The sequence below is a fragment of the Vigna unguiculata genome, chromosome 1, assembly GCF_004118075.2.
Source record: "Vigna unguiculata cultivar IT97K-499-35 chromosome 1, ASM411807v1, whole genome shotgun sequence".
NCBI classification, from domain to species: Eukaryota; Viridiplantae; Streptophyta; class Magnoliopsida; order Fabales; family Fabaceae; genus Vigna; species Vigna unguiculata.
In genome coordinates, this window is record NC_040279.1 from 33,696,845 (window position 1) to 33,718,800 (window position 21,956).

A 21,956-nucleotide genomic window follows, 5' to 3' on the forward strand; every position below is an offset into this window, starting at 1 on the left:
TTTTATATGAGATTATAAATTATTTATCATAAATATAAAACACTTTATTTTTATAAATTTTAATTAAAATACGTAATTATATATGTATTATAATAAATTTAGTTATATAAAATAAACATTTATTCTCTATATTACATTATCTATTATATTTAGATTGATGATTTTTTAGAAGCAAAAAGGTCCTGAATCTGAAACCTCAACTTAGGTTTACATTTTCCATTGAAAGGGCTAAGAAAGGTGCTTTAAAATCATTGTAGAAGTTCTTTTTATATTATCTCTGTTTATTTAGAGAAAGATTAGTATTTTATTCTTAAAGATTCTCTAAATAATTATGATCTCGTAATTCTAAGACAGAATTATAACTTTCTTATAATAATTTAGATAATTAAGGAGAAAAAATCTTTTTAATCTGGTCTATCCCTTCCTCTCTTAATTTAATTTTATAAACTCGTATTATGAAGGAGGGAAATAAAATTTAAAATAAAGTAAAATGAGTCATGGGGAATGATGTGATGTGGTAAATACGTTAATTTATTTTGACTTGGTCAAATACAAGTGTTCTCTTTTTTAGCATTTGGGTTTGTTTATGTCTTTGGAAGTTCTAACATGTTTGACCTGATGAAATGAGAGGGTGATGATGCAGTTGGTATGTGATTACCAAAGAGCGTTGGTTTCGAAAAATAAAGAATGAGCAACAAAACAAAGCTCGAAAGCAATTGCTTTGTCCTTCACGAACTTCCTATTCTCATTCTCCATCCAACTTGAATAGCGTTAGGAACTATAAAGACATGTTAACATCTGCCAAAACAACTTCAGAGATATTCAAAAAACCTGTTTCTCTCATTTTTTAAGGTAAAAATAAAGTTATGCTTCTAAATTGGAACACTGGGATTGGATTCTAGTTTTAATGCTGCTACAAAACTAGTTAAGAGGGTAAATTCGGTGTTACTCTCATTTCAAAATGTTTTTTACAAAGGGCAAAAACAGTACAGTGTACAATATATTATTTATCACTGATAAAAATATGTTTAAACTTAAAACTTAATGACTTTTTTCAGACAAAAGTTAATTTCTATATTTCTAGATAAAAAAGAGAACGAATAATAATGAAAAGTAATGTCAAATAATAGTAAAAAGAAATGTGCTGGTAAAATATCAATGTACTTTATTTATACGTGAAACAGCAAGTGCAAAAGCAAAAACTATAAAAGCCTGTGAATTATAGGCTCTGGTTTTCTTTGTTAGTCTCTTAAGTACTCGACAAAAATGTGGATGCCACTTCACATGTTGAATGGACAATTGTGACATGTACTGCATGACATGTACCCGTATTAAAAAGGGGAGTAATTGCAGTACTAGCTTGGTGGAATTCGTTACCCCAGTATTCTGCATGTTTCAATTTCCGTTTAAAATGTTTCAAAAACATAATTTGATGTGCTATACGTACTCATACAGTACTTCACCGTACCTTGTACGAGTTTTCATTTCACTCGTGCGGCCAGGTGCAACGAATGGAAACTAATGTAGATACAGATACATGGGTGAAGACAGTTTCTTATTGAATCAGTCGGTGGATGCATTTTTGAATGCAATGGTTTCAACGTTTCTGAACTTGGCTCAATATTTGAAGTAATTGATATGAAACTTGTAATGAACTGAACGTGAGGGAGGAGGGTTCTGGAAAGAAAAGGATAACCCAATTATTTGGGATAACATGTTTTTTTATGACAGTGAATATGTTGTACAGATGTTGGCCTGGACAATATATTGGTCGGGAAAAAATGAGTATAATACATGTAAACCAAATGTTATACAATGTGGATGATTGATTAATGGGTAATGATTAATCAAGATTCAATGAAGATCAAAAAGAAGAAAAACAAAGGCGTGTTGAATAACGTTCTGCGAGATCACTTGTATGCAATCATCGAATTCCCGTGTAGTAGGACACTTTCCAATCATGTCACAGTTTTGTGCCAAGTAGAAAGGACATGTTGCATTATCGATCAACATCTTGGATGGTCCCATACCAACGGATCCTTGTCAAAAAAGGGAACAAAATACCTTAAGCATTGAACTAATCCACTTCTGGAAAAGGCATTCTCCAATAATTCCATGAGTTGAAATCCTCCTGTCATAATTGAAAATTGCAAATCAAATCTTATTAGTTGTAAAGTTCATAACTTGCAAATCTACAAGTTTTGGAGACTCTTTTATCACCTGCTCAACCAAGGAAGTGGGAGGGAACATGTCATTGACGAGTGTGTGTAATGATGTGTAGGATTTTGAATCAATACGGTGACTTGTTGCGACTTCACCCTATTTGTTTTCATGGCATTTTGTTAGTATACCCTGTGAGAACAAAAGAAAATACTATGGTAAAAAAAACATCAATCCAGGATTCACACCTTGGGATTGATGATAAATATCTTGCCCTTCGGGATTCCAATCTTCCTGTAACTAAGTTCATCAGTGTCTCTATTGCCAAACCCGGCATAGAATGGGTTATAATCAGAAGGGAAAAGTCTTTTGATATCCTGCAAAACATTATTATCAGAACAGGTGTGATGTCATTAAGGAAAATACATTTTGATGGCACTTCTGAGTTGCTTGTGTTTTGGAAATTACCTCTAGACAAGCAATCTTGAACTCATGAGGTGCCCTTCTTATTACTTCCATCAGTCAAAGTCCCATAATAATATAAGAAGTTAGATGTGTATCTTCAATAAAATAGGATGGATGTCATAAACACATAATTGATAATTGACTATAATGTTTTTTTTCTTTAAAGCTTTGTAGTGTCTATCAGTACAGATCAGGATTATAGATAATCCAATGCCAAACAAAATAATAGGAGTCCATATTCTTTTTGCTGTTGATAAACCAAGGAAAGTATATTAAAACTTTTAATAACATCGTAATTCAAAATCAATACATAAGCCCAAGCAAAGATATACCCAGCCACTTAACACAGAACTCCAAACACATAATGATGAAATGATTAAATATCAAGAAGTCCATTAGCCTAACAGTAGTCAAAACTCAGAAAACACTTAATTTTGCTGAAATCATGTATTTGCATCACTCATATGTCCTATAGTCACAATAGATTCCATGCTTTGGTCCACCATACCGTTTACTGTCTAGCTCACTTTGGTGATATTGACAACATTATACAAGTCTTCACAAAAATGGAATCATCATATGTAAGCATGTGAACATCCGCGGAAAGAGAAGTCATTATATCATCCATGAATCACAAGTGGGGCTACATAAACTAAAATTGCAATACATATTCAATCGCAATTGCTCTAACATTAAAAGTGTCTCACCTTCTCGGTAAAGAGAGGGAAATAGTCCGTCTGGAGAAATAACAACAGGTCCATTGGGTAAGGTCTTGCCATCCTGCAAATATATGAACTTTTAGTATCACCTAGAGGTGGGGGATGCACTAGCTAGCAGAGAGGAATTCTATAATTCTGCTCTGACAAGGGAAAACCCCCTTTACACCATGAAAACAGTTTAGATCAATTACAAAAGCATTAGCCTTGTACAATATACAATGATATTTATTAATCCTTCTCTTAATTCCCCTAACCTACAAAGAGGCCCTCCTAACTACCCACCACATCACATTGGTTCTTTTGCCTCCTAGAATTGACCTTTAAGATTGGAACCTCTTGGTACCTAACACAATTTTACAAAGATAACTATCCAGTCAAGATGCAAAGATATAAAGAAACAGAAATTACAAAATTGAAGAGTTAAAAGTGATGATATATCCAATTTTTAGGTATGGGACTTGAGTCCCATATTGGAATTATAACATTCTGATATGAGGTTTATAAAGTCTTGGACTCTCTGGCTAAACTCGTTAGCTTTTATTGTGTGGTACTCCCATACTTCTTATCAATTGATGTCAGATTGCTTCAACACGTCTTTCAATTGTCAGTATGATGTGATTTTCATATGCCAATTTGACAAGACTGGAAGAATAATGAAAGTTGATAACCCACAGCCCTACACAATTAACTTTATGCTAAACTATTCAAAAAGAAATCCCATAGAAGGGTTTCAGGCATCAACACTAGAAACAGAATAATCCTACTATAAAAAAATCTTTTCTTGTTTACAGAAGAGCTTGGTTCAGTACCTGTTTCAGGTTAACCAAAAAGCTCCTGGTAAGATAAGCTTGGACAATAGCACGGGCACTCAAAAACAGTAGCTGGTATCCATTTTCCTGACATAAAAATAGAATCTAGTATGAGACATTAATCTTCTTGGTATAAAATACAGTGAAATAATGGGAAAACATGATAACATCAGGCACACTATGTTGCCTTTTACATTATACAGATAGAAAAAGGTCAGCTCATACCCACTACACGTATCTGCAAAAAATTCCAAAGCAAGAGAAGGCAAGCAGAAAACAAGTACTGAAGCAAAAAATAATAATGTTGATTAAGTGTGCAAACCTCAAAACGAAACAGTAAAAAAATCGTAAATGTCATTGAAAGAGGCTTGTGGGCATTGTCCATTACCATTTTAGGTGCATGGTATTCAAGTATATACATTAATCGGCTGTATACCTCATACTTTTCAGGATCTCTGTAATAAGTTTGTTACAATTTATTAGCTTAACTAAACTTTGTTAATTACAGTTTGTTATCCTTACTACAGTTAGCCTCTGTACCATAGTTTGTTCACTAGCATAGTTAGCTCATCTCTGTATAGTCATAAATAGCTGAAGCTTAGTGCAGTGAAATCAATTTGCATAATATATATAAATTGCTTGCGTCTACATGTATACATCCATACACACACAAATTAGCATAAAATCTCTCCAAGTATTTGAAAAAACCACTCCAGATGCAACAAAAACTCTTGATCTATAGTTTATCATCCTTAAAATAGAACTCCAATTAAGTAAATACCAGTTACTGGGAACTGAATGTTCTTTTCCTTTTCTCCAAAGCCAAACTCAAATATCGTTACAAAAGTCAAGCCACCAATAATTTGAGAATCATGTAAAACTTATGACTGTTGAAAACATTCAGAAATGACAGCAACAACAAAGCAGATATTTGATTACATGTCCACTACACAAGATTCCTTTTACAGGATTGACCTCATTAAATGTAGACATTAACAACCTTACTCCATCTCATTTGACATAAACTTCAATGTGAAAGTAAAAGAAATGTACATACTTTAATAGCTGAGAAAAGCCTTGCAACTCCAGACTGTGTCCAATCTCTGCCAACTAAAGGCATGACCTGCCCTAAAACGTCAGATCTGAAAGGAAGAAAATAGTAAAGCACTAAGGAGTTGATACGAAATGAAATCAATGCCATAATAATGCAACTCTGTCTTCTGTTCTAGCAGGAATTTTTTTTCTTATTTTAGTTTCATGTTTCATATGTTTAGCTAGCCATAAACTCTGTCTATGGTTTTCAAAGGCTGGGTAAAGGACTGTTCATCAACCTTTGGCAGTCAGCATAAACTAGTTAATACGAACCCATTCACCTACTCATAACCGCAAAAGCATTCATTTAAACAACTTTTTCTAATTACATTAATGTAAAAACAACCTAATAATGATAATAAATTTCATAGTAAGTGAACATCACTTGAAAGAAGTAAAAAAAAAAAAAAAAAAGACATGACAATTCATTTCAAGATTTAGAAAAAAGGATTGCCCTAATATTGTATGCACACAAGCTAATGATAGAAAGGTTGTTCATCCCAACCCGACAATCTGAATAAACATAATGTTAAGGTATCATAAGACTACTCAAAGCCTAACCCTGTACCATAAACCATAAAAAAAACGGAACTAGCGTTCTCTTTTATATATTCCTTCATCCAGTAAAATCCAGAATTATAAATTATTATTAAAATTAGCATTTTAGGACCACATTCTGATTTCATCAAAAGTAATGTCCAAAGCAGGGAGCAGAGGTATTGTAATGAATTAACAAAAGAACAATAAATAGCATAAGAAATTCTACCTCTGGTCTTACTAGGTAATTGTTCCATGTACATGAGAAATTACAATTGTTCCGTAAGTTAAAAGAACATTAAGAAGCATAAGTAGAATTATCTCTAGTCTTACTTGGTAATAGTTCCATCTACATCTGAAATTACAATTCGTGCATTCCACTTCCATAAGTAAATATGAGCATCAACCTGTAACATGATTAAACATCCCTGCTAAAGTAAGCAAAACCTAACTGTGTGAATAGTCACATGGAACTCAGATTCACAATTAATGCCAAACCTGCTGTTTTCCAAGAACCCTGGAAGAGAAACTGAAGGTTACCAAATTTTGACCATCCTTGAGATTTAAGGACGCTATCATCTCATTCGATGGAACATTTGTCCTCACGAATTGCTTGCGAGGAGACTCGTGCCTAGCAGATGTTGGAGAAGGTTCAACAGTAGAAGTTTGCCAATCAGACTCGGAATCTACAAATACATCCTCATTTGATTCACTATCAGTGTGCTCAATTGTCTTGACTCTTCTAAAAGGAATAGGCCAAAGTCTCCATCTGCGTCCAGATGAAGCTGGCCCAGAACCTTCATTTGTAGCCTTTACTGCATCATCCTGTCCCACTGGAATTGTATCTCTGGGATCAACAGGTAAGTCTAAACCAAATACAGTCTTTCCAAGGACAAGAGGAGCAGCCTTTTCCCACCGCAGATACGTGTCTCTGAACTTCAAAACCAGATTTTCATTCTTAATTATGGATGATGCTGAACTTCTAAATTCCTCTGCAGATATCCGATGTGCTTCAAAAACCTCAGCAGCAGCAACCAAACCCATACCCACCTTAAGTTCGTGACCACAAAGTGAGGCCTCAAATCCTGCACATATTTTGAGAAAAATAAAAATTTAGTTGCCTAAAATAAGCCAAACTAATTTGAAGCGCAGTTTTTAGTTCTTACTCAAAGCAGAATGACATTGGTCCTCGTCAATGGAAGTTACAATTTGAGGTTCAGTGAGTTCAGTTTTCTTACTGCCATCTTCAATTGCAGGAGTTCGTTCACTATCATCTACCTGATCATTTGTTACCGACTCTCCAACACGTTCATCATTACATTCAATAACATCTTTAGTGCCAGAATGACTGTCAGAACCAGTGTCAACGTTCACTGATGCATCTCTATCAACCACTTGAGGTTCTACTTTTAATTCTGGAGAACTATGGTCATCCAAGGAAGAAGGCGCACTAAGGGGAGATAACTTGTCACTTTTTCTACATTGTTCGATGTTTCCTTGTTTATTTTCATCAGTAATTGAACCATTTGCAATGCATTTCTCTGCAATATATCGAACCTCCAGTGAAGAACCTACATCTTGTATATCAACCTGAATGTTTTCGTCTTTATTCTCATCAGTAATTGAAATATGTGCATTAGATTCCTCTGCTGAATTTTGAACCTCCAATGAAGAATCCACATCTTGTAAATCATCGTTTCCAGCCTGCTGAGTAAACTCACGTAATTCCAAACAACTTTTGAAGACACTCTCTCTCTTCATACAAGATACAGCCTCTTCTGAATCAGTTTGCAAAAGATGATTTTCTTGATTTTCAATCACTAAGGTTTCCTCAGTGCTACAATTAATTTCCTCCTGTCTTTGAGCTTCCAACAAGAGCCCGGAAGTATCATCATCTACCTTAGTGTCATAACTACTAGGAGCATCCAGTGGAGTAGCATAATCAGCAGTCCAAGCATTTTCATCAGAAATAAGTTCCCCATTGCCCTCAAAGAAGTCAGTCTCTTCACCTGGGCCTAGATGAAATTGAGGATTTTTTAACTGAACATTGTCCTCATTCTGCTCCGATTCTGAGATAGGGGCCGTCAATACATGACCATCAACACTGACCAAAACCACCTCTGGATGGGAGCCCTGTGTGTCCATAAAATTATCCGCATCTAGATTCTCATATCTTGTAGAATCATATTCCGAAACATCAAGTGAACCTTCAAAAGATGATTGATCATCTGGGAACTCATAAAACCTCCTATCGACATCAGATTCTGCCCTTTGAAGTTGTGACAAAACCGAGGAATGGCCTTCACCAGTAAGATACCGCACCCCTGAATCAGATATGCTATGATCAAATCTGTGACCAACTCTATCATCCATGCTCAGATAACTATTATTTTTTTATCAATTTCGACACCACCGTTTTCTTGACTAGACTCAGAGTTATCAGCAGTCCCATTTGACTTTATTCCTTTATCACCACCATCATCATCCACCTCTTTTACAAAATAAGCCTCCCCCGAATTGTCAAGATACATGTGGAAGTGTGCTTCAACCCCATTGACGTTTATCCGAACAACCTTTTCAGCACCTTTGAGCACACCTTGAAACTTACCAAAGCGAACATACCACGGCGTGCAGCGGAACGTGCCATCTTGCTGCTGAACAACAATGACATCAACCGCCCCACCAAATGGATGAAAAGGGGTCGCAACTGAATAGACACCTTGGGTTATCAAGCTTCCAACTTTGCCCACCACATTCATTCTTGGGCAGCAACCAATGACCAAATCTTTTGGGAGGCCCGAAACTCAGACCTCAAATTTCTTGAGTCTGATCGTGCTTTGTTAAAATCGCAACAGGTTGATACAACCATATACTTAAATTACTCACCAACCCACCTAACCCAAGATTATCCTAATTTCTTGTTTTTGTTTCCCAGTGATTTCAAATTCTTGTTCAAAAACAGCACTGCATGGCACTCGACAAAATTAACAAACGGAATGATGATTAAGGTGATGAAATTCGAGCAACTCAATTTCAAGTCACAATTTCAACGTTTGAAAATAGCAAAAACTAGTTCAAGAAAGAAGAAGAAAAAGGCAGCGAGACTTACAGATTGAGAAACCAATAAGAGAGCTGAAAAAAAATTAAAGACGATTTGCGTTGTTTTAGCAACAAGGTTTCTTGAGATTCTTGCAGTGCGTTGAATGCTGTTGGGTTTTTTTCCTGGGGGTTTCCAACTGAAGACTTTTTTTTATTGGGTTTATTTATTTGTTTTGATGAATGAATGGATAAAGAGAGAAAAATCAGGTATTAGAAGTTTGAACAGTAACTACAAAGCAGAGCAATAAATAAATCGTGCCAACCCAGATTACGAACCGTGTGAGGGCTCTTCCGCCATTTCATACTAGTTAGTTGCCGTTGGAAATCACAAGTGTTTTTCACGACAATTTTATGTTTATATCCAGATCATGTTAGGAAACAAATTTCGTGTAAGAACTTCTAAGAACTAGAACTGTCTCGTCTTTAACGATCCCTACAATATTTCTGTGACAAAAATTAAATAAAATAAAAATTTATTTATTATTTATGAAATAAAATTTCTGAATTTAAAATGTATAAAAAACCAATTTAATAGAGTATATCGTGGTTCAATGTGTAAAAGTAAATTAAAATTAAATATTTTAGTGTTATAATCACAAGGAGTCCTTTTATACAAATGTTAGAAGATCCATGATCATGATGCAATGAAGAATAAAATTAATGGGCCAAAAGAGGGAAAAAAGGCCGTATTGGGCTTGAATAAGAACAGTAATTGTTTGTTGAAGGCCCATGGAATGTTGGCTCTGCGTAGGTGGCAAGTCATCGTCGTGAAGAAGGAGTTCAGAAGCAGATTCAGATCTATGAATATGATAATATGTTGAGATCGAATTTGCACACATTCTGAACCCAAACCAGAGCAATGGCCATGGCCGAAATGCGAACGGTATTCTTGCTGCTCATCCTCTTCTTCCTCCTCTCCCCCTCCACGGCGGAGATAAAGTTCCTCACCATAAGATCCGACACCCGCCCCATGATCCTGTTCGAGAAATTCGGGTTCACGCACAAAGGCCATGTGTCCATCGCAGTGTCCTCGGTGTCCGTGGGCGTGCTCTCCTCGGCGGTGCAACCGGAATCGTCGCGGTTGGGATTCTTCCTCCTGAACGAAGAGTCTCTCCTCCAAGTGCTGATGGAGATCCAACAGAACCCTTCCTTCTGCGTCCTCGACTCCCACTACATCCTCCGCCTCTTCACATTCCGCGACCTCTCCCCTCCCCCCTTGGCCTCCTTCAACCGCTCATACCCGGTCACCTCCCCCAACGAGTATAGCCTCTTCTTCGCCAACTGCGCACCGGAAACCTCGGTCACCATGGTCGTCCACACCGAGGTCTACAATCTCGACTCCGACGCTTCCCGCGACTTCCTCTCCGCCGGTCAGACCCAGCTCCCCTCCCTCTTCTTCCTCTTCTCCATAATCTACTTCGCATTCTTCGTCTTCTGGCTCTACATCTGCTACACCAACAGCCGCTCCGTTCACCGCATTCACATCCTCATGGCTCTCTTGCTCCTCATGAAGGCCTTGAATCTAATCTGCGCCGCCGAGGACAAGCATTACGTGAAAGTCACCGGCCTCCCTCATGGCTGGGACGTGTTGTTTTATATATTTCAGTTCATCCGCGTCGTTTTGCTCTTCACCGTCATCGTTTTGATAGGGACCGGATGGTCTTTTCTCAAACCCTTTTTGCAGGACAGGGAGAAGAAGGTCTTGATGATTGTGATCCCGCTTCAGGTTCTGGCTAACTTGGCTTCCGTTGTGATTGGGGAAACCGGGCCTTTTATCAAAGACTGGGTTACTTGGAACCAGGTGTTTTTGCTTGTGGATATTATCTGCTGTTGTGCTATTATTTTCCCCATTGTTTGGTCTATAAGGTCTCTGAGAGAGACCTCCAAAACCGATGGGAAGGCTTCGAGGAATTTGGCCAAGTTAACACTTTTCAGACAATTTTATATTGTTGTTATTGGCTACTTGTATTTCACCAGAATAGTGGTGTTTGCTTTGAGGACTATTGCGGCTTATAAGTACCAATGGGTGAGCAATGCTGCGGAGGAAACTGCTAGTCTTGCGTTTTATGTTGTCATGTTCTACATGTTTAGACCTGTGGAGAAGAATGAGTACTTTGTGCTTGATGAGGAGGAGGAGGAGGCTGCGGAGATTGCTCTCAAGGATGAAGAGTTTGAGCTTTGAAGATCTTGTTTATGGAATGCTTACCCTTTTCTCCTTTGTTTTACTATACCCCTTTAAACCTTCTGCTGCTAGAGAAGTGTCCACAGGGAATACTGCCTCTATATTTAGCTTCTTTTTTTCTTGGTTAGCTTTTTGATGATGATGATGATGATGATGAATTCCGCGGCATAGAAAAAGGTTTTCCACTTTCCTTTTGTCCATTTCAAGCTATATGTCATTTTGAGAAGTTGTACCGGTGAGATCTTCTATTGATCGATCATTCTTGGATTTCTTCCTTCAGATTTGGCGGCAACAACAGGTGCTCTGTACATTTCTCAATTCATTCATTAGTTTCTTACTTTATCCAAATTGTTCCTAGTCGTATAATACTGTTGCTTTACTTTATATTACTCATTTGTGTGCAATTCCTTTCATAATTCCTATTGCTTTTTTATTTAGTTTTGCTATACAAAGACCCTGATTAGAGAATATTGGACAAATTTTTCAAAAAAATTACTTGAAGGAGAAGAAAACAAGAAGGAAAAATTCATCGACTAACTGATGTGCCTTACTTATGATGTAGTCTAGAATAATAAAGCAATTATGCTTCTTTAGTTGGTGACTGTGCTATTGAATAGAGCATTTTTTGAATTGCCTGTGGATAGTTCCATAATATTACCAGTTGTTCTTTTTTGAAGGAGTCATTTAGGTCTAATTGGTTGATCGTTGACAGCTTGTGGAAATTGGGTGGTTTCGGTTGGTAGATAATAATTATCACACACCAATGTTTCTAGCTCCCAAGTATCTATGTATAATAATGTGTTAACAGGATAACCTACTTCGAATGCTTTCAGTTAATAGTGTGTCTATAAGCCCATTTAGGAGTTTCTAGTTAGTTTGAACTTCAATTTTGATGTGCAATTTATTTTGTGCGAGATTATTTGAAAAAAAAATGAAAAAAATAGAAAGCAAAAGTGATAAAAAAAATTGCCATTTGTTTAGAGACTTTTTAGACACCTTTGAAAGGGACAAACGAGACTAATAATTCTAGGGCGATCACCTTAGCAAGTGGTCCACTATACACCACCATTCATAAATAATAGCCATTGAACTGAATCAGGATCATGCAACGTGGATTATGTGGTACAAGTGGTTTTTTTTTTTTTTTCTAATGTAACTATATTAAAAAATGTTTAAAAGAGTATTTCAATTTTATTAAAATGGTTACGATACGTGGTAGAGTAAATAAGCACAAATACATATATTGTTCATTTTATCTAGTTTTAAATATTTAAATTGTTTTTAAGCTTAAGAAAATATCTATAATTTTACCGGCATGCTTGAGATAATACCTAAAATTTGAAAAGAAAAAAAAAAAAAAACTGTTCTTACAAAGCTAAGAAGTTGTAGTTTTTATTTATTAACAATTTTTGTCCTTTTAAACTTCATAAAAAGTGTAAAAGAAGTTCATAAAAAAATAATCTTAAAACTATTTTCAACAAACTTAACCAAACAAAAAACTTATTTTGATTTAAATAATTTAATTTTGGGATATTAAATTTTCTTAAAAAGGTATAAAAAAAATAGTTGAAGAAAAGACCATCTTGGATACATATTACTGAAAATAAATATATGATAATTTGGTTGGGTTTTGAAATCCACTTTATTTCAATGGCTATAATTGCACAGAACACTCCTGTACTTATTGAATATATTTTAAAAAAATGATCCTTTGTGAAGATTCTATTCTTTGTGATCTTGAAATTTTAGGTTTTAATATTTTTGAGAAAGTGACAAGAGAATAAAAGTTGCCCCACGTTGAGTAAAAAGGGATAAACATATTTTCAGTGTACAATATAATCTTTAGGCATATTCATTTTTAAATTAGTGGAGACAAAACCTTCTTAGCTTCGTATGTGAGAATAAAACTTCTTCTCAACCATCATCTGGAATACAACAATAATATATTGTCACTTCCACTCAATTTATGCAACTAACTGAAATTCAATATTTTTCTTTTCTTTATTTTTTTACATTTATAAAGATTTATTTTTTCTAATTATTAAAGATTCTTTGAATGTAAAAAAAAAAAAATCCTTTTGAAATAACAATCTAGACAAAGTATGCAAAGCTAACTTGGAAATAACAATGTAGCCAATATATGTAAAACTAATCATTATTCAATTGGAATCTAACCTATCATCTAATTAATTATGAATTATCTTTCCTTACAGAAATATATAATATATTACATCGTCCAATAAACAGGAAACTGTATTTTCTTAAAAATAAAAAACCTAAACTTATATGTATTAAAAAAACAAAAATTGACAAGTTAGATTGAATGTATGAATGACAATTAACTCCACACATTAGCATCATTGCACGCAGATGAATGAAAAAAAAAAAAAAAAAACTGAAATAAGAGTGGAATAATAATTGATTTTTACTTCTCTATATTTATGATTTTCCTTCACCTACTAGTTTTTTTTTTATCTATCCATTGACAAACTTCGGTAATTAGTCTTTTCATCAACGTATTGAGAAAAATATAATTATCACATTAATCTCAAATATAGTTGTGTAAAAAACATACACCATTTAATGAATTGGGATTCAACCTTTCCAATGTCATTGAAAAAATTTGAAACCATCTCTTTAAGTTTGTACGTTGAGCACAAGCCACAACAGAATAGACAAACAAATGTGGTTGTCATGTCACTTGGATGAAAATAATTTGAATCATGGACGAAATAATAATTTATTTTTCCTTTGTTGTACTTTACATTAGTTTTGAGATATTTTTCTTGAGAAAATGATACAATTGATATTTACATGCTGCAAAATATTATAACATTAATTCTAAATATAGTTGTGCAAAACACTGATACTTTAATGAAACCTTTAACTTATACCTATTTAATACATTCTAAATGTAGTTGGGTAAAACATGAATAACTTCATGAAAAACCTTTTACTTATATCTATTTCATACATTTCAGATTAGTTATCGGTACAAAGAACATAGGTGTTATATTTTATGCCATAAAATAAGTGTGTAAAATAACTTAAATTAAATATATTGTATGCTTAAGTTTTAGTATAATTAAATTGTGTGTTTTAAAGTATGTGTGGAATTTGTATGTTTGTGTAGACATTATTAGGGATAGCAAAAATATTTGTGTCTGCAGGTGTTCGCGAATAAAATTTATAATGGATAATTAGTACTCGTAGGTAACAGATATTTTAATAACTATTTATAAACGGGTCAGATGCAGGTTAGGATTGAGCGCTTATCACTAGACCAAAAGATATAGTCATTAGTCAGGGCACAACTCTTTTTACTTAAGAGTGTAAGCATTGCGATTCAATTGTGATCCGACCCACTTGGTCTCTGCCACAGAACAATTGATGCCATATGCAACACAGGTATCATATTACATGTGTCTACGGATTCTTGTTACCCACAAAAATGGATTATAGTTTAGTGATATGATTATAGGTGAAAAAATGGATCTGGCTCGACGGGCCCGTCCGCCAACCCGACAAAAAAAGCGACATGGGTCAGCCATTTCAACCCAATGGCCCGGAATAGCCTGGCCCACTAAACCGCCAACCCATAGGTCCAACCTGCATGCCAAGTCGACCTAACTCACAAACCGTGTTTAAATAAAAGTAAAAACTCATTAATTGCTCATTGGGTTAGGTGGTTTAAAAACAAAACTCATGAACTGCTATTTAGGTTGGGTGGTAGGGTTTGTTAACAAAAATAAAGGCAAAATCCATGCCTGCAACTTAAAGTCGTTGCAATCCACAGTAAAGCATAGAAATCGCGAGGAAGAGTAAGACCTAAAGAGGAGGTGTACAACGCTCGCAACCACCACCTCGAAGCGAGGGAGAGTGAGCACAACAATAGTGACTACCATCTCAACACGAGGGAAAGCGAGATCAAGAGAGGAGGCACTAAACAACGACGATCATCACCACCTAAATGCGAGGGAGAGTGAGATCGGGAGAAGAGGCAGACAACAACGACCACCACCACCTTGATGAGATGCAGAGCGAGATCGAGAGACAAGGCTCATAGCAGCGTTGGTTCCCACAACAACAACAATTCCCACTTTCTGCATTGTTTTTTTCCTAATTTTGTTTTGTTTGATTTTGGTTGTACTGATTTTGGTGTTTCTTCATTTTGATGATTTAGGTTCCATGTTGTTTCATTATCTTTCCAAATACAAGTTTTCTATTTTCTCTGTTTTGTATAGTAATGCTTAAAATATAAAAACTGGCAAACCAAACCACATATTCATCTTATTTTGAAGTAAATGACACAATTCAAATTGTTTTTAAGTCGTGAACTAATCCAACCTGTTTTCAACAAACCAACAAGTTGTGCTAAAGCGAATTAACGATGCATTTTATCACCTTTAAATATGATAAATGAATAAGTGTACCTTAGAATTAATCTTGACAAATAATTTTTGGTTTGATTTTTACATTAACTAATATCGTATCCTAGATTTTGGAGTAAAATATTTTACTCACGAGCTTGTAATATAAAATTGGAGGATAGTTTGGAGAAAATGAAACATGATAATAATGTTAGTCCAACACAATCTATTTCAAAAGTTTTTGATCAATAACATTCTAATATTCACCAACAAGCAATCTTGGCAAGATATTAAATTATTTTAATCATAACAAATAACATATGGTTATGATGAACTGATCTTTTAATTTAAGTATGATCATTAAACAAATCAGATCATCAAAAGAAAATTAAGTATAATATTTACATTATCACCAAAATTTCCACTCTATGAAAAGATTTATGATGACTTAAATGACACTCATCAAAAGATCATTCAATAGAAGACAAAACACTTAAACGTGACAATCTTAAAAAGATTAAAATTCAATTTTTAATGGTACAAGTATGGGATTACTGTATAACTTTAATTTATAGATTTTTAAAAAAATATTTTTTAAAAAATTTATTTCCAATTAGTGATTTCTAAAACCATATGCTAATTTCGGTTTTGTAAGCCCAAAACTATTGAAAATTATATTTGTACACAATTATAAAATGAAAATATATAAATATACATGTCTCTATATTAGTAAAAGCAGTAAGATATTTATAATTAAATAATATTATTTTAGTTTATTTTATCTATCGTAATTAAAAATACTTAATACGCACATAAATAAAATAATCGAAATATAGCTAGAAAAGTAATTGCTTCCACAATATTGCACTTTTGTTATTTCCCCATTCCTTAGTTTTACATTAATCTAATTGTGGTAATTACGTTACAGAAATATCATCACGTCATTCCTTAAATCTAATTGTGTAAAACGTACATAAGTAAATGAAAGGGACTCATTCTTTCTAATGTTGTTAAAGAAAACTATGGTCGTTAATTTTATTATGCATGTTTTAATTAAACAATTTTTAGACTTTTTGCACGAACATTTTCTCAATAGGTAAATTAAAAGGCTAATGCAAAACTAATGGATAAAGAAAGAATCAAAACATATAGGAAAAAAAAAAAAGTATAATTATCATGCTACCATTGTTTTGGTCTTTCCATTTGTGTGATGTAATAACTACATATGTGTATATAATTTATTGACACTCAAATACTTAACATAGAATTACAATCTTTTTTAAGATGAGATCTAAGTTAATGGGAAAGAACGAGGTGGTTGGCAATTTATAATTTAGGAAATATTATTATTATCTCTCTATATATATATAATTTGGAATAGATAATATTATTTGCATATTTATATTTGTATGGAAACCGTAATAATTTAGTTATTTTAACCACGATAATGGTACTTTCATGAACAAATAGAGTTAGCATATTCTTTCACTATTTCACTTTCCTAAATTAACTGGTTCAAGTAGTGAAGTAGAATGTAATTAAGAGTATGTTTTGGTAAAACATTTAATGAAGAATCTTTGGATAAAATTTCAATAAGTGGTTTACGAAAAATAAACATTTATGTTAAATTACACATTTAAGTTTTATAAAGTTATTTGATTTAAGCTTAAATAGTAACTTCATCTTATTTCTAGAATCTTCTTTCGATTTGATTTTCTTTGTTCCTACTCGATTATGTTGGTAGAAATGTATAAGTCATGAGAGAAAGAAGAAAGGATGCCTACAAAAAACAAAAAATGCACAAGAAAAGTTTGGGTAAAAACCAACTCAAAAAGTCAAATCAGGTGATTAATGGAGTAATGAATGCATACCTTTAATCATTGGGGTCCACACGTATTTATAGAGTATTAATTATGTTTGGCTATGTTATGGGCTGGACCCTAGTTTGGGCTGTAGGGGGGCCCAGGCCCTAGCCCAGGCCCTTAGTTCGATTATTGTGAGCTCATTGAATATCAAGGGGCTCTGATTTCGCTAAGTCTTTTAGAATGGTCTGATTCGGTTACTTCCCTAGTTGGCTTATGTCGTCCCTGTCCGTGTACTGTCCTAGGTTGGTCGTTCCCTTTTGCGACCTTTGTTATGAGTTTAGGCCGGTTTAGGTCTATGTCGGCCTGAGCCGTGTACCTTAGTTGTTTCCGGCATATATGTGGTTCCAGATTTATTAGAATCTTTTGTTCAATATATAGAATACAATGTCCCATCATATAGAGGGTAGAAAAAATGAAATAAAATAGAATATTTGATAATAATAATAATAATAATAATAAAAGAGAATCAAGTATATGATATCTCTATCAATATAAATAAAAGCACGAGATATATAATATCTTTATCATATGTCTTTATTAAAAGAAAAACAAATCAATTGAGTTTTTACTTTTTACAAAAGACTCAATTAAATTTTTAATATATTTTTGTAAAAAAATGTAATGTGACTTTTTTCATTAAATTAGTGTTAATATCAGTTCAAAATATTGTCATAATTTGGGTGTGACACACATATGTCAAAATTTGGGTCATGTCTTTGAAAGATGTTACATCATTACAAGAAAATGTTTCATTAACAATTATTTTTGATGATCAAAATTTGTTAGTCACTATAGTTACCAAATTATATATTGATTACTAAAATAATCACTATTATGAATAAAAAATTATAATATGTTTCTAAATTAGTTTCTAAAATTTAGCTACTAAAGAAAATTGATCCCTAAACATTAGCTATCAAGGTTTTTTTTACTAAATTAATTGATTTCTAAATTAGTCTCTTATTACTTAATGACCAATTATAATTTTGTATTCATAGTAACAATTTTTTTTTAATTTATGAATTAGTATCTAAGTTGGTAATTACAGTGACTAGTCACTTTTGTTCATTAAAAGTGACTAATCACTTTTGTTCATTAAAATAGATTGTTAATTAAATATTTTCTTGTAGTGCAGTGCAGGTCAAATAATCAAATAAGAGGATTTCCAAAGTGAAAAAATCTAAATTTTAACATGTAATAAATCATGATTTTGACACATGACCCTTATTGCACCGGTGGATAGACGTGGATAACATAATCATTATTATCCACCAAACTTTTATGTCAGACTCATACTTGTCACAGTGGAAGTAAACTTCAATTCTAAGCTTCAAATACAAAATTTTAATTACTATCTATAGCTTCAAAATTAGTTTACAAATACTCCATCAATGGAGAGAAACAAAAAAACATAGGTGACGAAATTCACGATAACTATCAAATCATAAAATAAACCATTTGACAAATTTTATGTGATGCATGACTCTTCAAATAATCCAAAATTTAGTAGTCTCTAAACCTGCATGAAATGTGTAGTGAAGTGAGATGAGAACGACAAGGACCATAAAAGGTTACAAGATAAAAGAGTTTTTTTTTTTTTTTTCTATAAATTGGTCGTATTTAGATTCATTTCATAGTAGGTTTGAGAAAATGAAAGAGGAGAAAATAAAATGAAAACGTGAATAAAAAATCGTACATAAAATTTTCTATGTTCGAAGGGACAAAACTGGCGAGAACACCGCTAGGCGTGGAAGACAACAAACTTTCTATTTTGGGGAGTACATGACAAAGAAACCTCTAACATGTGTGCTTCATGATTTGATTTTGAAGAAGAAAAATGATTTTTTATTATTAAATTTTAACAATTTTCTTTTATAACATAAGTGGTCTCTTTTAAATATTTTTTCATTTTTTTATTTTTGCATTTTCTATATTTTAAAATTATTTAAAAGATATCATTTTATATTATAAAAAAAAATTCAAAATTTAGTAATTAAAATATTATTATCTTTTGAATAATGATTTACGCAATGCCATACTACCAGAGAGAAAATAAAATTACAAGAAACGCATCAATTGATGAATATTATATACCGTTAAAATATACATACATATTTATTTGTCTGCAATTTTTTCCAAAGAAAACAGTTAAAATATGAAAATCCAACATGAACTAGGATAAAAACTATGTTTCTGATATCCAAATATTAAGCAAAAAACATATACATTTTTCTGTATAAGCCCACAAAAGAAGTTGCCACAAGGCAAACACAGCATTACAAGCAGAAACAGTGGTAAAAATCATCATAAACCTTTCTCTGTAAGACAAAATTTTTACATAACGCACTCTTGTACAAAAGTTAATAAAAGAAAGCAAATTGAAAAAAGAGAGGCACTAACAATTTCTTCTCACTGGATCATAAATAGAAACAGAGTATATATATAAATATAAAAAAAGAAGAAGAGGAGATTGAAATAAAAAACAAAATTCAATATTTATCGTGGACAACATCTACACTCGCGGAGCAGAACAAGACCCTTCGGAAAATCCGAGAGAGAGCAGAACACGAGATCTCCTTAGCCTTACTCCAAACGAAGCACTTTGTTTTGCCGGTGTCGGGCTTTGAGTTGTTGTTGTTGTTGTGACGTTTCTTCTTCTTGGCGCCAAAACATTTGTGAGGTTTGTCGGCGTCGTTATCTTCTTCCCTGGAGAAGGTGTAGCTTCTGAGATACATCTGCCTGCAGGAGATACTGTCCACCACTCTGGGGTGTCCGTACACGTGGCAACCCTTTTCTCTGTTGCAACTCACTGACCTCACAAACTCCGCATCCGATTCCGGCCACTTGTAAAGGTTCACGTACGTCGCCCTCACCGGAACACGTGGGTCACGTGCGTCGTTGAGGCACTGCGATATGCAAACCGAGGTCATCGTATCGTATCGTATCTTTTCTTCTTCTTCTTCTTCTTGTGACCTCTCTCGGGTGAGAGTGGGTATAAATTGAGAAGAGTTAAATGAAAAAGGAGAAAGGAAGAAAGAAGAAAAAACTTAGATTAGAAGAAAGGGGTGTGGAAAGGAAAAGACTAATAATGATTGAATGGATTTGTAGTGGACATTATTTGTGAGGCTATCATGTGCCATGATTTGCAATGACTGCGTTTTTCGGTGTTAGTTGTTGTGTGTGAGAGAGTATGTGATGTTGAAGCCTAGTTTTAAGTGTGTTTTGAAGCTTCCATACGCTGCCAAAACACAAGCCAAGTGGGGGAAATCATGTTTTCTTTCCTTCTTTTTTTCTTTTTATGCTGGATTTTCTTTTCTTATCTGAACCAAAATGGTGATGAAAAATATTTATTCACCATGTTTACTAAAATCTCATATAGAGTAATTAAAAAAACAAAAACAGTAGAAAAATATTATAGAAATAGCGTAAATAGAGGGACTATCGCGGATGTGTGTACGCATGTTTTATATATGCTTGATATTACATTAGTAGGAGATGATATTATAATGTTATTAAGTTAATATATAAAATAAAAAATTATATTTATTAAAAATAAAAAATTATATTTATTAAAAATAAAATGGAATATATCAGAAAATATGAGAGAATAACAATTGATAAATAGAAAAAAAGAAAAGAAGCAGATATAGACGATTTTATAAAATGTTTGTAAAAATAACGGTCAATTTTTAAAAATTTAATAAATAATTACATTTTAAAGAGTAAAATTAAAATTTTGAAATGTGGACACAAATGAAAAAATTATCTTTATATATTGTTATAGATAAAGAGTTATTTTTAGAATTATCAAATAAATCTTTTGTGTGTATGGAAGACTTGGATAATTATATATCATTGAAAAAATTATAAATTTTAATAGAAAAATTGTACTATAAAAAATTTGTAGTTATGATAAAAAAATTGAACTATAAAGGTGTGCATTTCACAAAAAGAATTAAGATTTGTATTGTTGGTCCACAAAAAATTATACTAAGAAGAATTTGCAGTTTTTATTTTATTAGTGTGTAATTTTCCAAGAAAAATAATATAGGAAGAGTTAGGTACAGAAACACTTGAATTATGGGTTCAACACTCCCTTGTGAGAATTTTGGTTTGGGATTTAGTGAAAAAGAAAGATGGATTTGACACTTCTGAAAATACAACAAAGGAGAACCAAACAATTTGGAGCATCTCTTGACTTTTCCGATATGGGTTCTTATTTTGCTTTTTTGTGTGCTATAATAATGTCACGTTAGATTTAAGAATTCCTACCAAATTTCACTTCGATGTTAAAGTTGTTGACACAAATTTTAACTTATGTTGTTTTTATAATCGATGGTTTCGCATCTTTGTATGGTGCATGACATGAGAGAGTGCGATTCATTTGTGGATAAAAAGATATATATATATATATATATATATATATATATATATATATATAATAACGTATAAAAATAATCAATATCAACGCGACTAGCTAAATAAAAAACATACGCACGCAAAATTATAGAGATAGAAATTATGTATAAGAAATGTCTCAAATATGTGAAACCGAATAATGAATCAGCGTAGATTATTTTGTGAGATGTTGTTGTTTATATTTTATTTATTTATTAGAAGATTTATATTTTTTTTAAATCAAGTTTTTTAAGCGTTGT

The 21,956-nt window shown here is 33.1% G+C and overlaps 3 protein-coding genes across 4 annotated transcripts; 1 reads left to right on the forward strand and 2 right to left on the reverse strand.

Moving 5' to 3' along the window:
* Positions 1–1,678: 1,678 nt before the first annotated feature.
* LOC114183629 (phosphatidate phosphatase PAH1-like) lies at positions 1,679–9,221 on the reverse strand. 2 transcript variants are annotated; one of them, XM_028070721.1, is made up of 12 exons: positions 8,892–9,221; positions 8,183–8,746; positions 6,949–8,150; positions 6,281–6,867; positions 6,116–6,189; positions 5,211–5,295; positions 4,154–4,240; positions 3,333–3,405; positions 2,629–2,672; positions 2,409–2,537; positions 2,221–2,319; positions 1,679–2,131 (listed from the first exon to the last, which is right to left on the reverse strand). In XM_028070721.1, exons 2-12 carry the CDS (start codon positions 8,539–8,541, stop codon positions 2,078–2,080), a joined length of 2,793 nt encoding a protein of 930 aa, XP_027926522.1. In that variant the 5' UTR covers positions 8,542–8,746; positions 8,892–9,221; the 3' UTR covers positions 1,679–2,077. The 2 variants fall into 2 exon arrangements, with proteins under 2 accessions (XP_027926522.1, XP_027926515.1); XM_028070714.1 differs by having other exon boundaries at positions 6,949–8,756; positions 8,892–9,217.
* Positions 9,222–9,587: 366 nt separating this feature from the next.
* On the forward strand, positions 9,588–11,500 carry LOC114196116 (protein GPR107-like). The gene has a single exon (XM_028086651.1). It carries the CDS (start codon positions 9,741–9,743, stop codon positions 11,061–11,063), a length of 1,323 nt encoding a protein of 440 aa, XP_027942452.1. The 5' UTR covers positions 9,588–9,740; the 3' UTR covers positions 11,064–11,500.
* Positions 11,501–19,517: 8,017 nt separating this feature from the next.
* On the reverse strand, positions 19,518–20,510 carry LOC114194952. The gene has a single exon (XM_028085356.1). The coding sequence runs from the start codon at positions 20,226–20,228 to the stop codon at positions 19,788–19,790; it is 441 nt and encodes a 146-aa protein (XP_027941157.1). The 5' UTR covers positions 20,229–20,510; the 3' UTR covers positions 19,518–19,787.
* Between the last annotated feature and the right edge of the window lie 1,446 nt (positions 20,511–21,956).

What these genes read in the sequence shown, in the direction of transcription:
- LOC114183629 (XM_028070721.1), bottom strand. Translation starts at nt 8,541, where the DNA reads ATGAATGTGGTGGGCAAAGTTGGAAGCTTGATAACCCAAGGTGTCTAT. An exon ending in CCAATGTCATTCTGCTTTGA is followed by an intron (nt 6,868 to 6,948) that starts GTAAGAACTAAA and finishes AAATATGTGCAG; the next exon opens with GATTTGAGGCCTCACTTTGT. An exon ending in TCAAGATTGCTTGTCTAGAG is followed by an intron (nt 2,538 to 2,628) that starts GTAATTTCCAAA and finishes AATGTTTTGCAG; the next exon opens with GATATCAAAAGACTTTTCCC.
- LOC114196116 (XM_028086651.1), top strand. Translation starts at nt 9,741, where the DNA reads ATGGCCATGGCCGAAATGCGAACGGTATTCTTGCTGCTCATCCTCTTC.
- LOC114194952 (XM_028085356.1), bottom strand. Translation starts at nt 20,228, where the DNA reads ATGACCTCGGTTTGCATATCGCAGTGCCTCAACGACGCACGTGACCCA.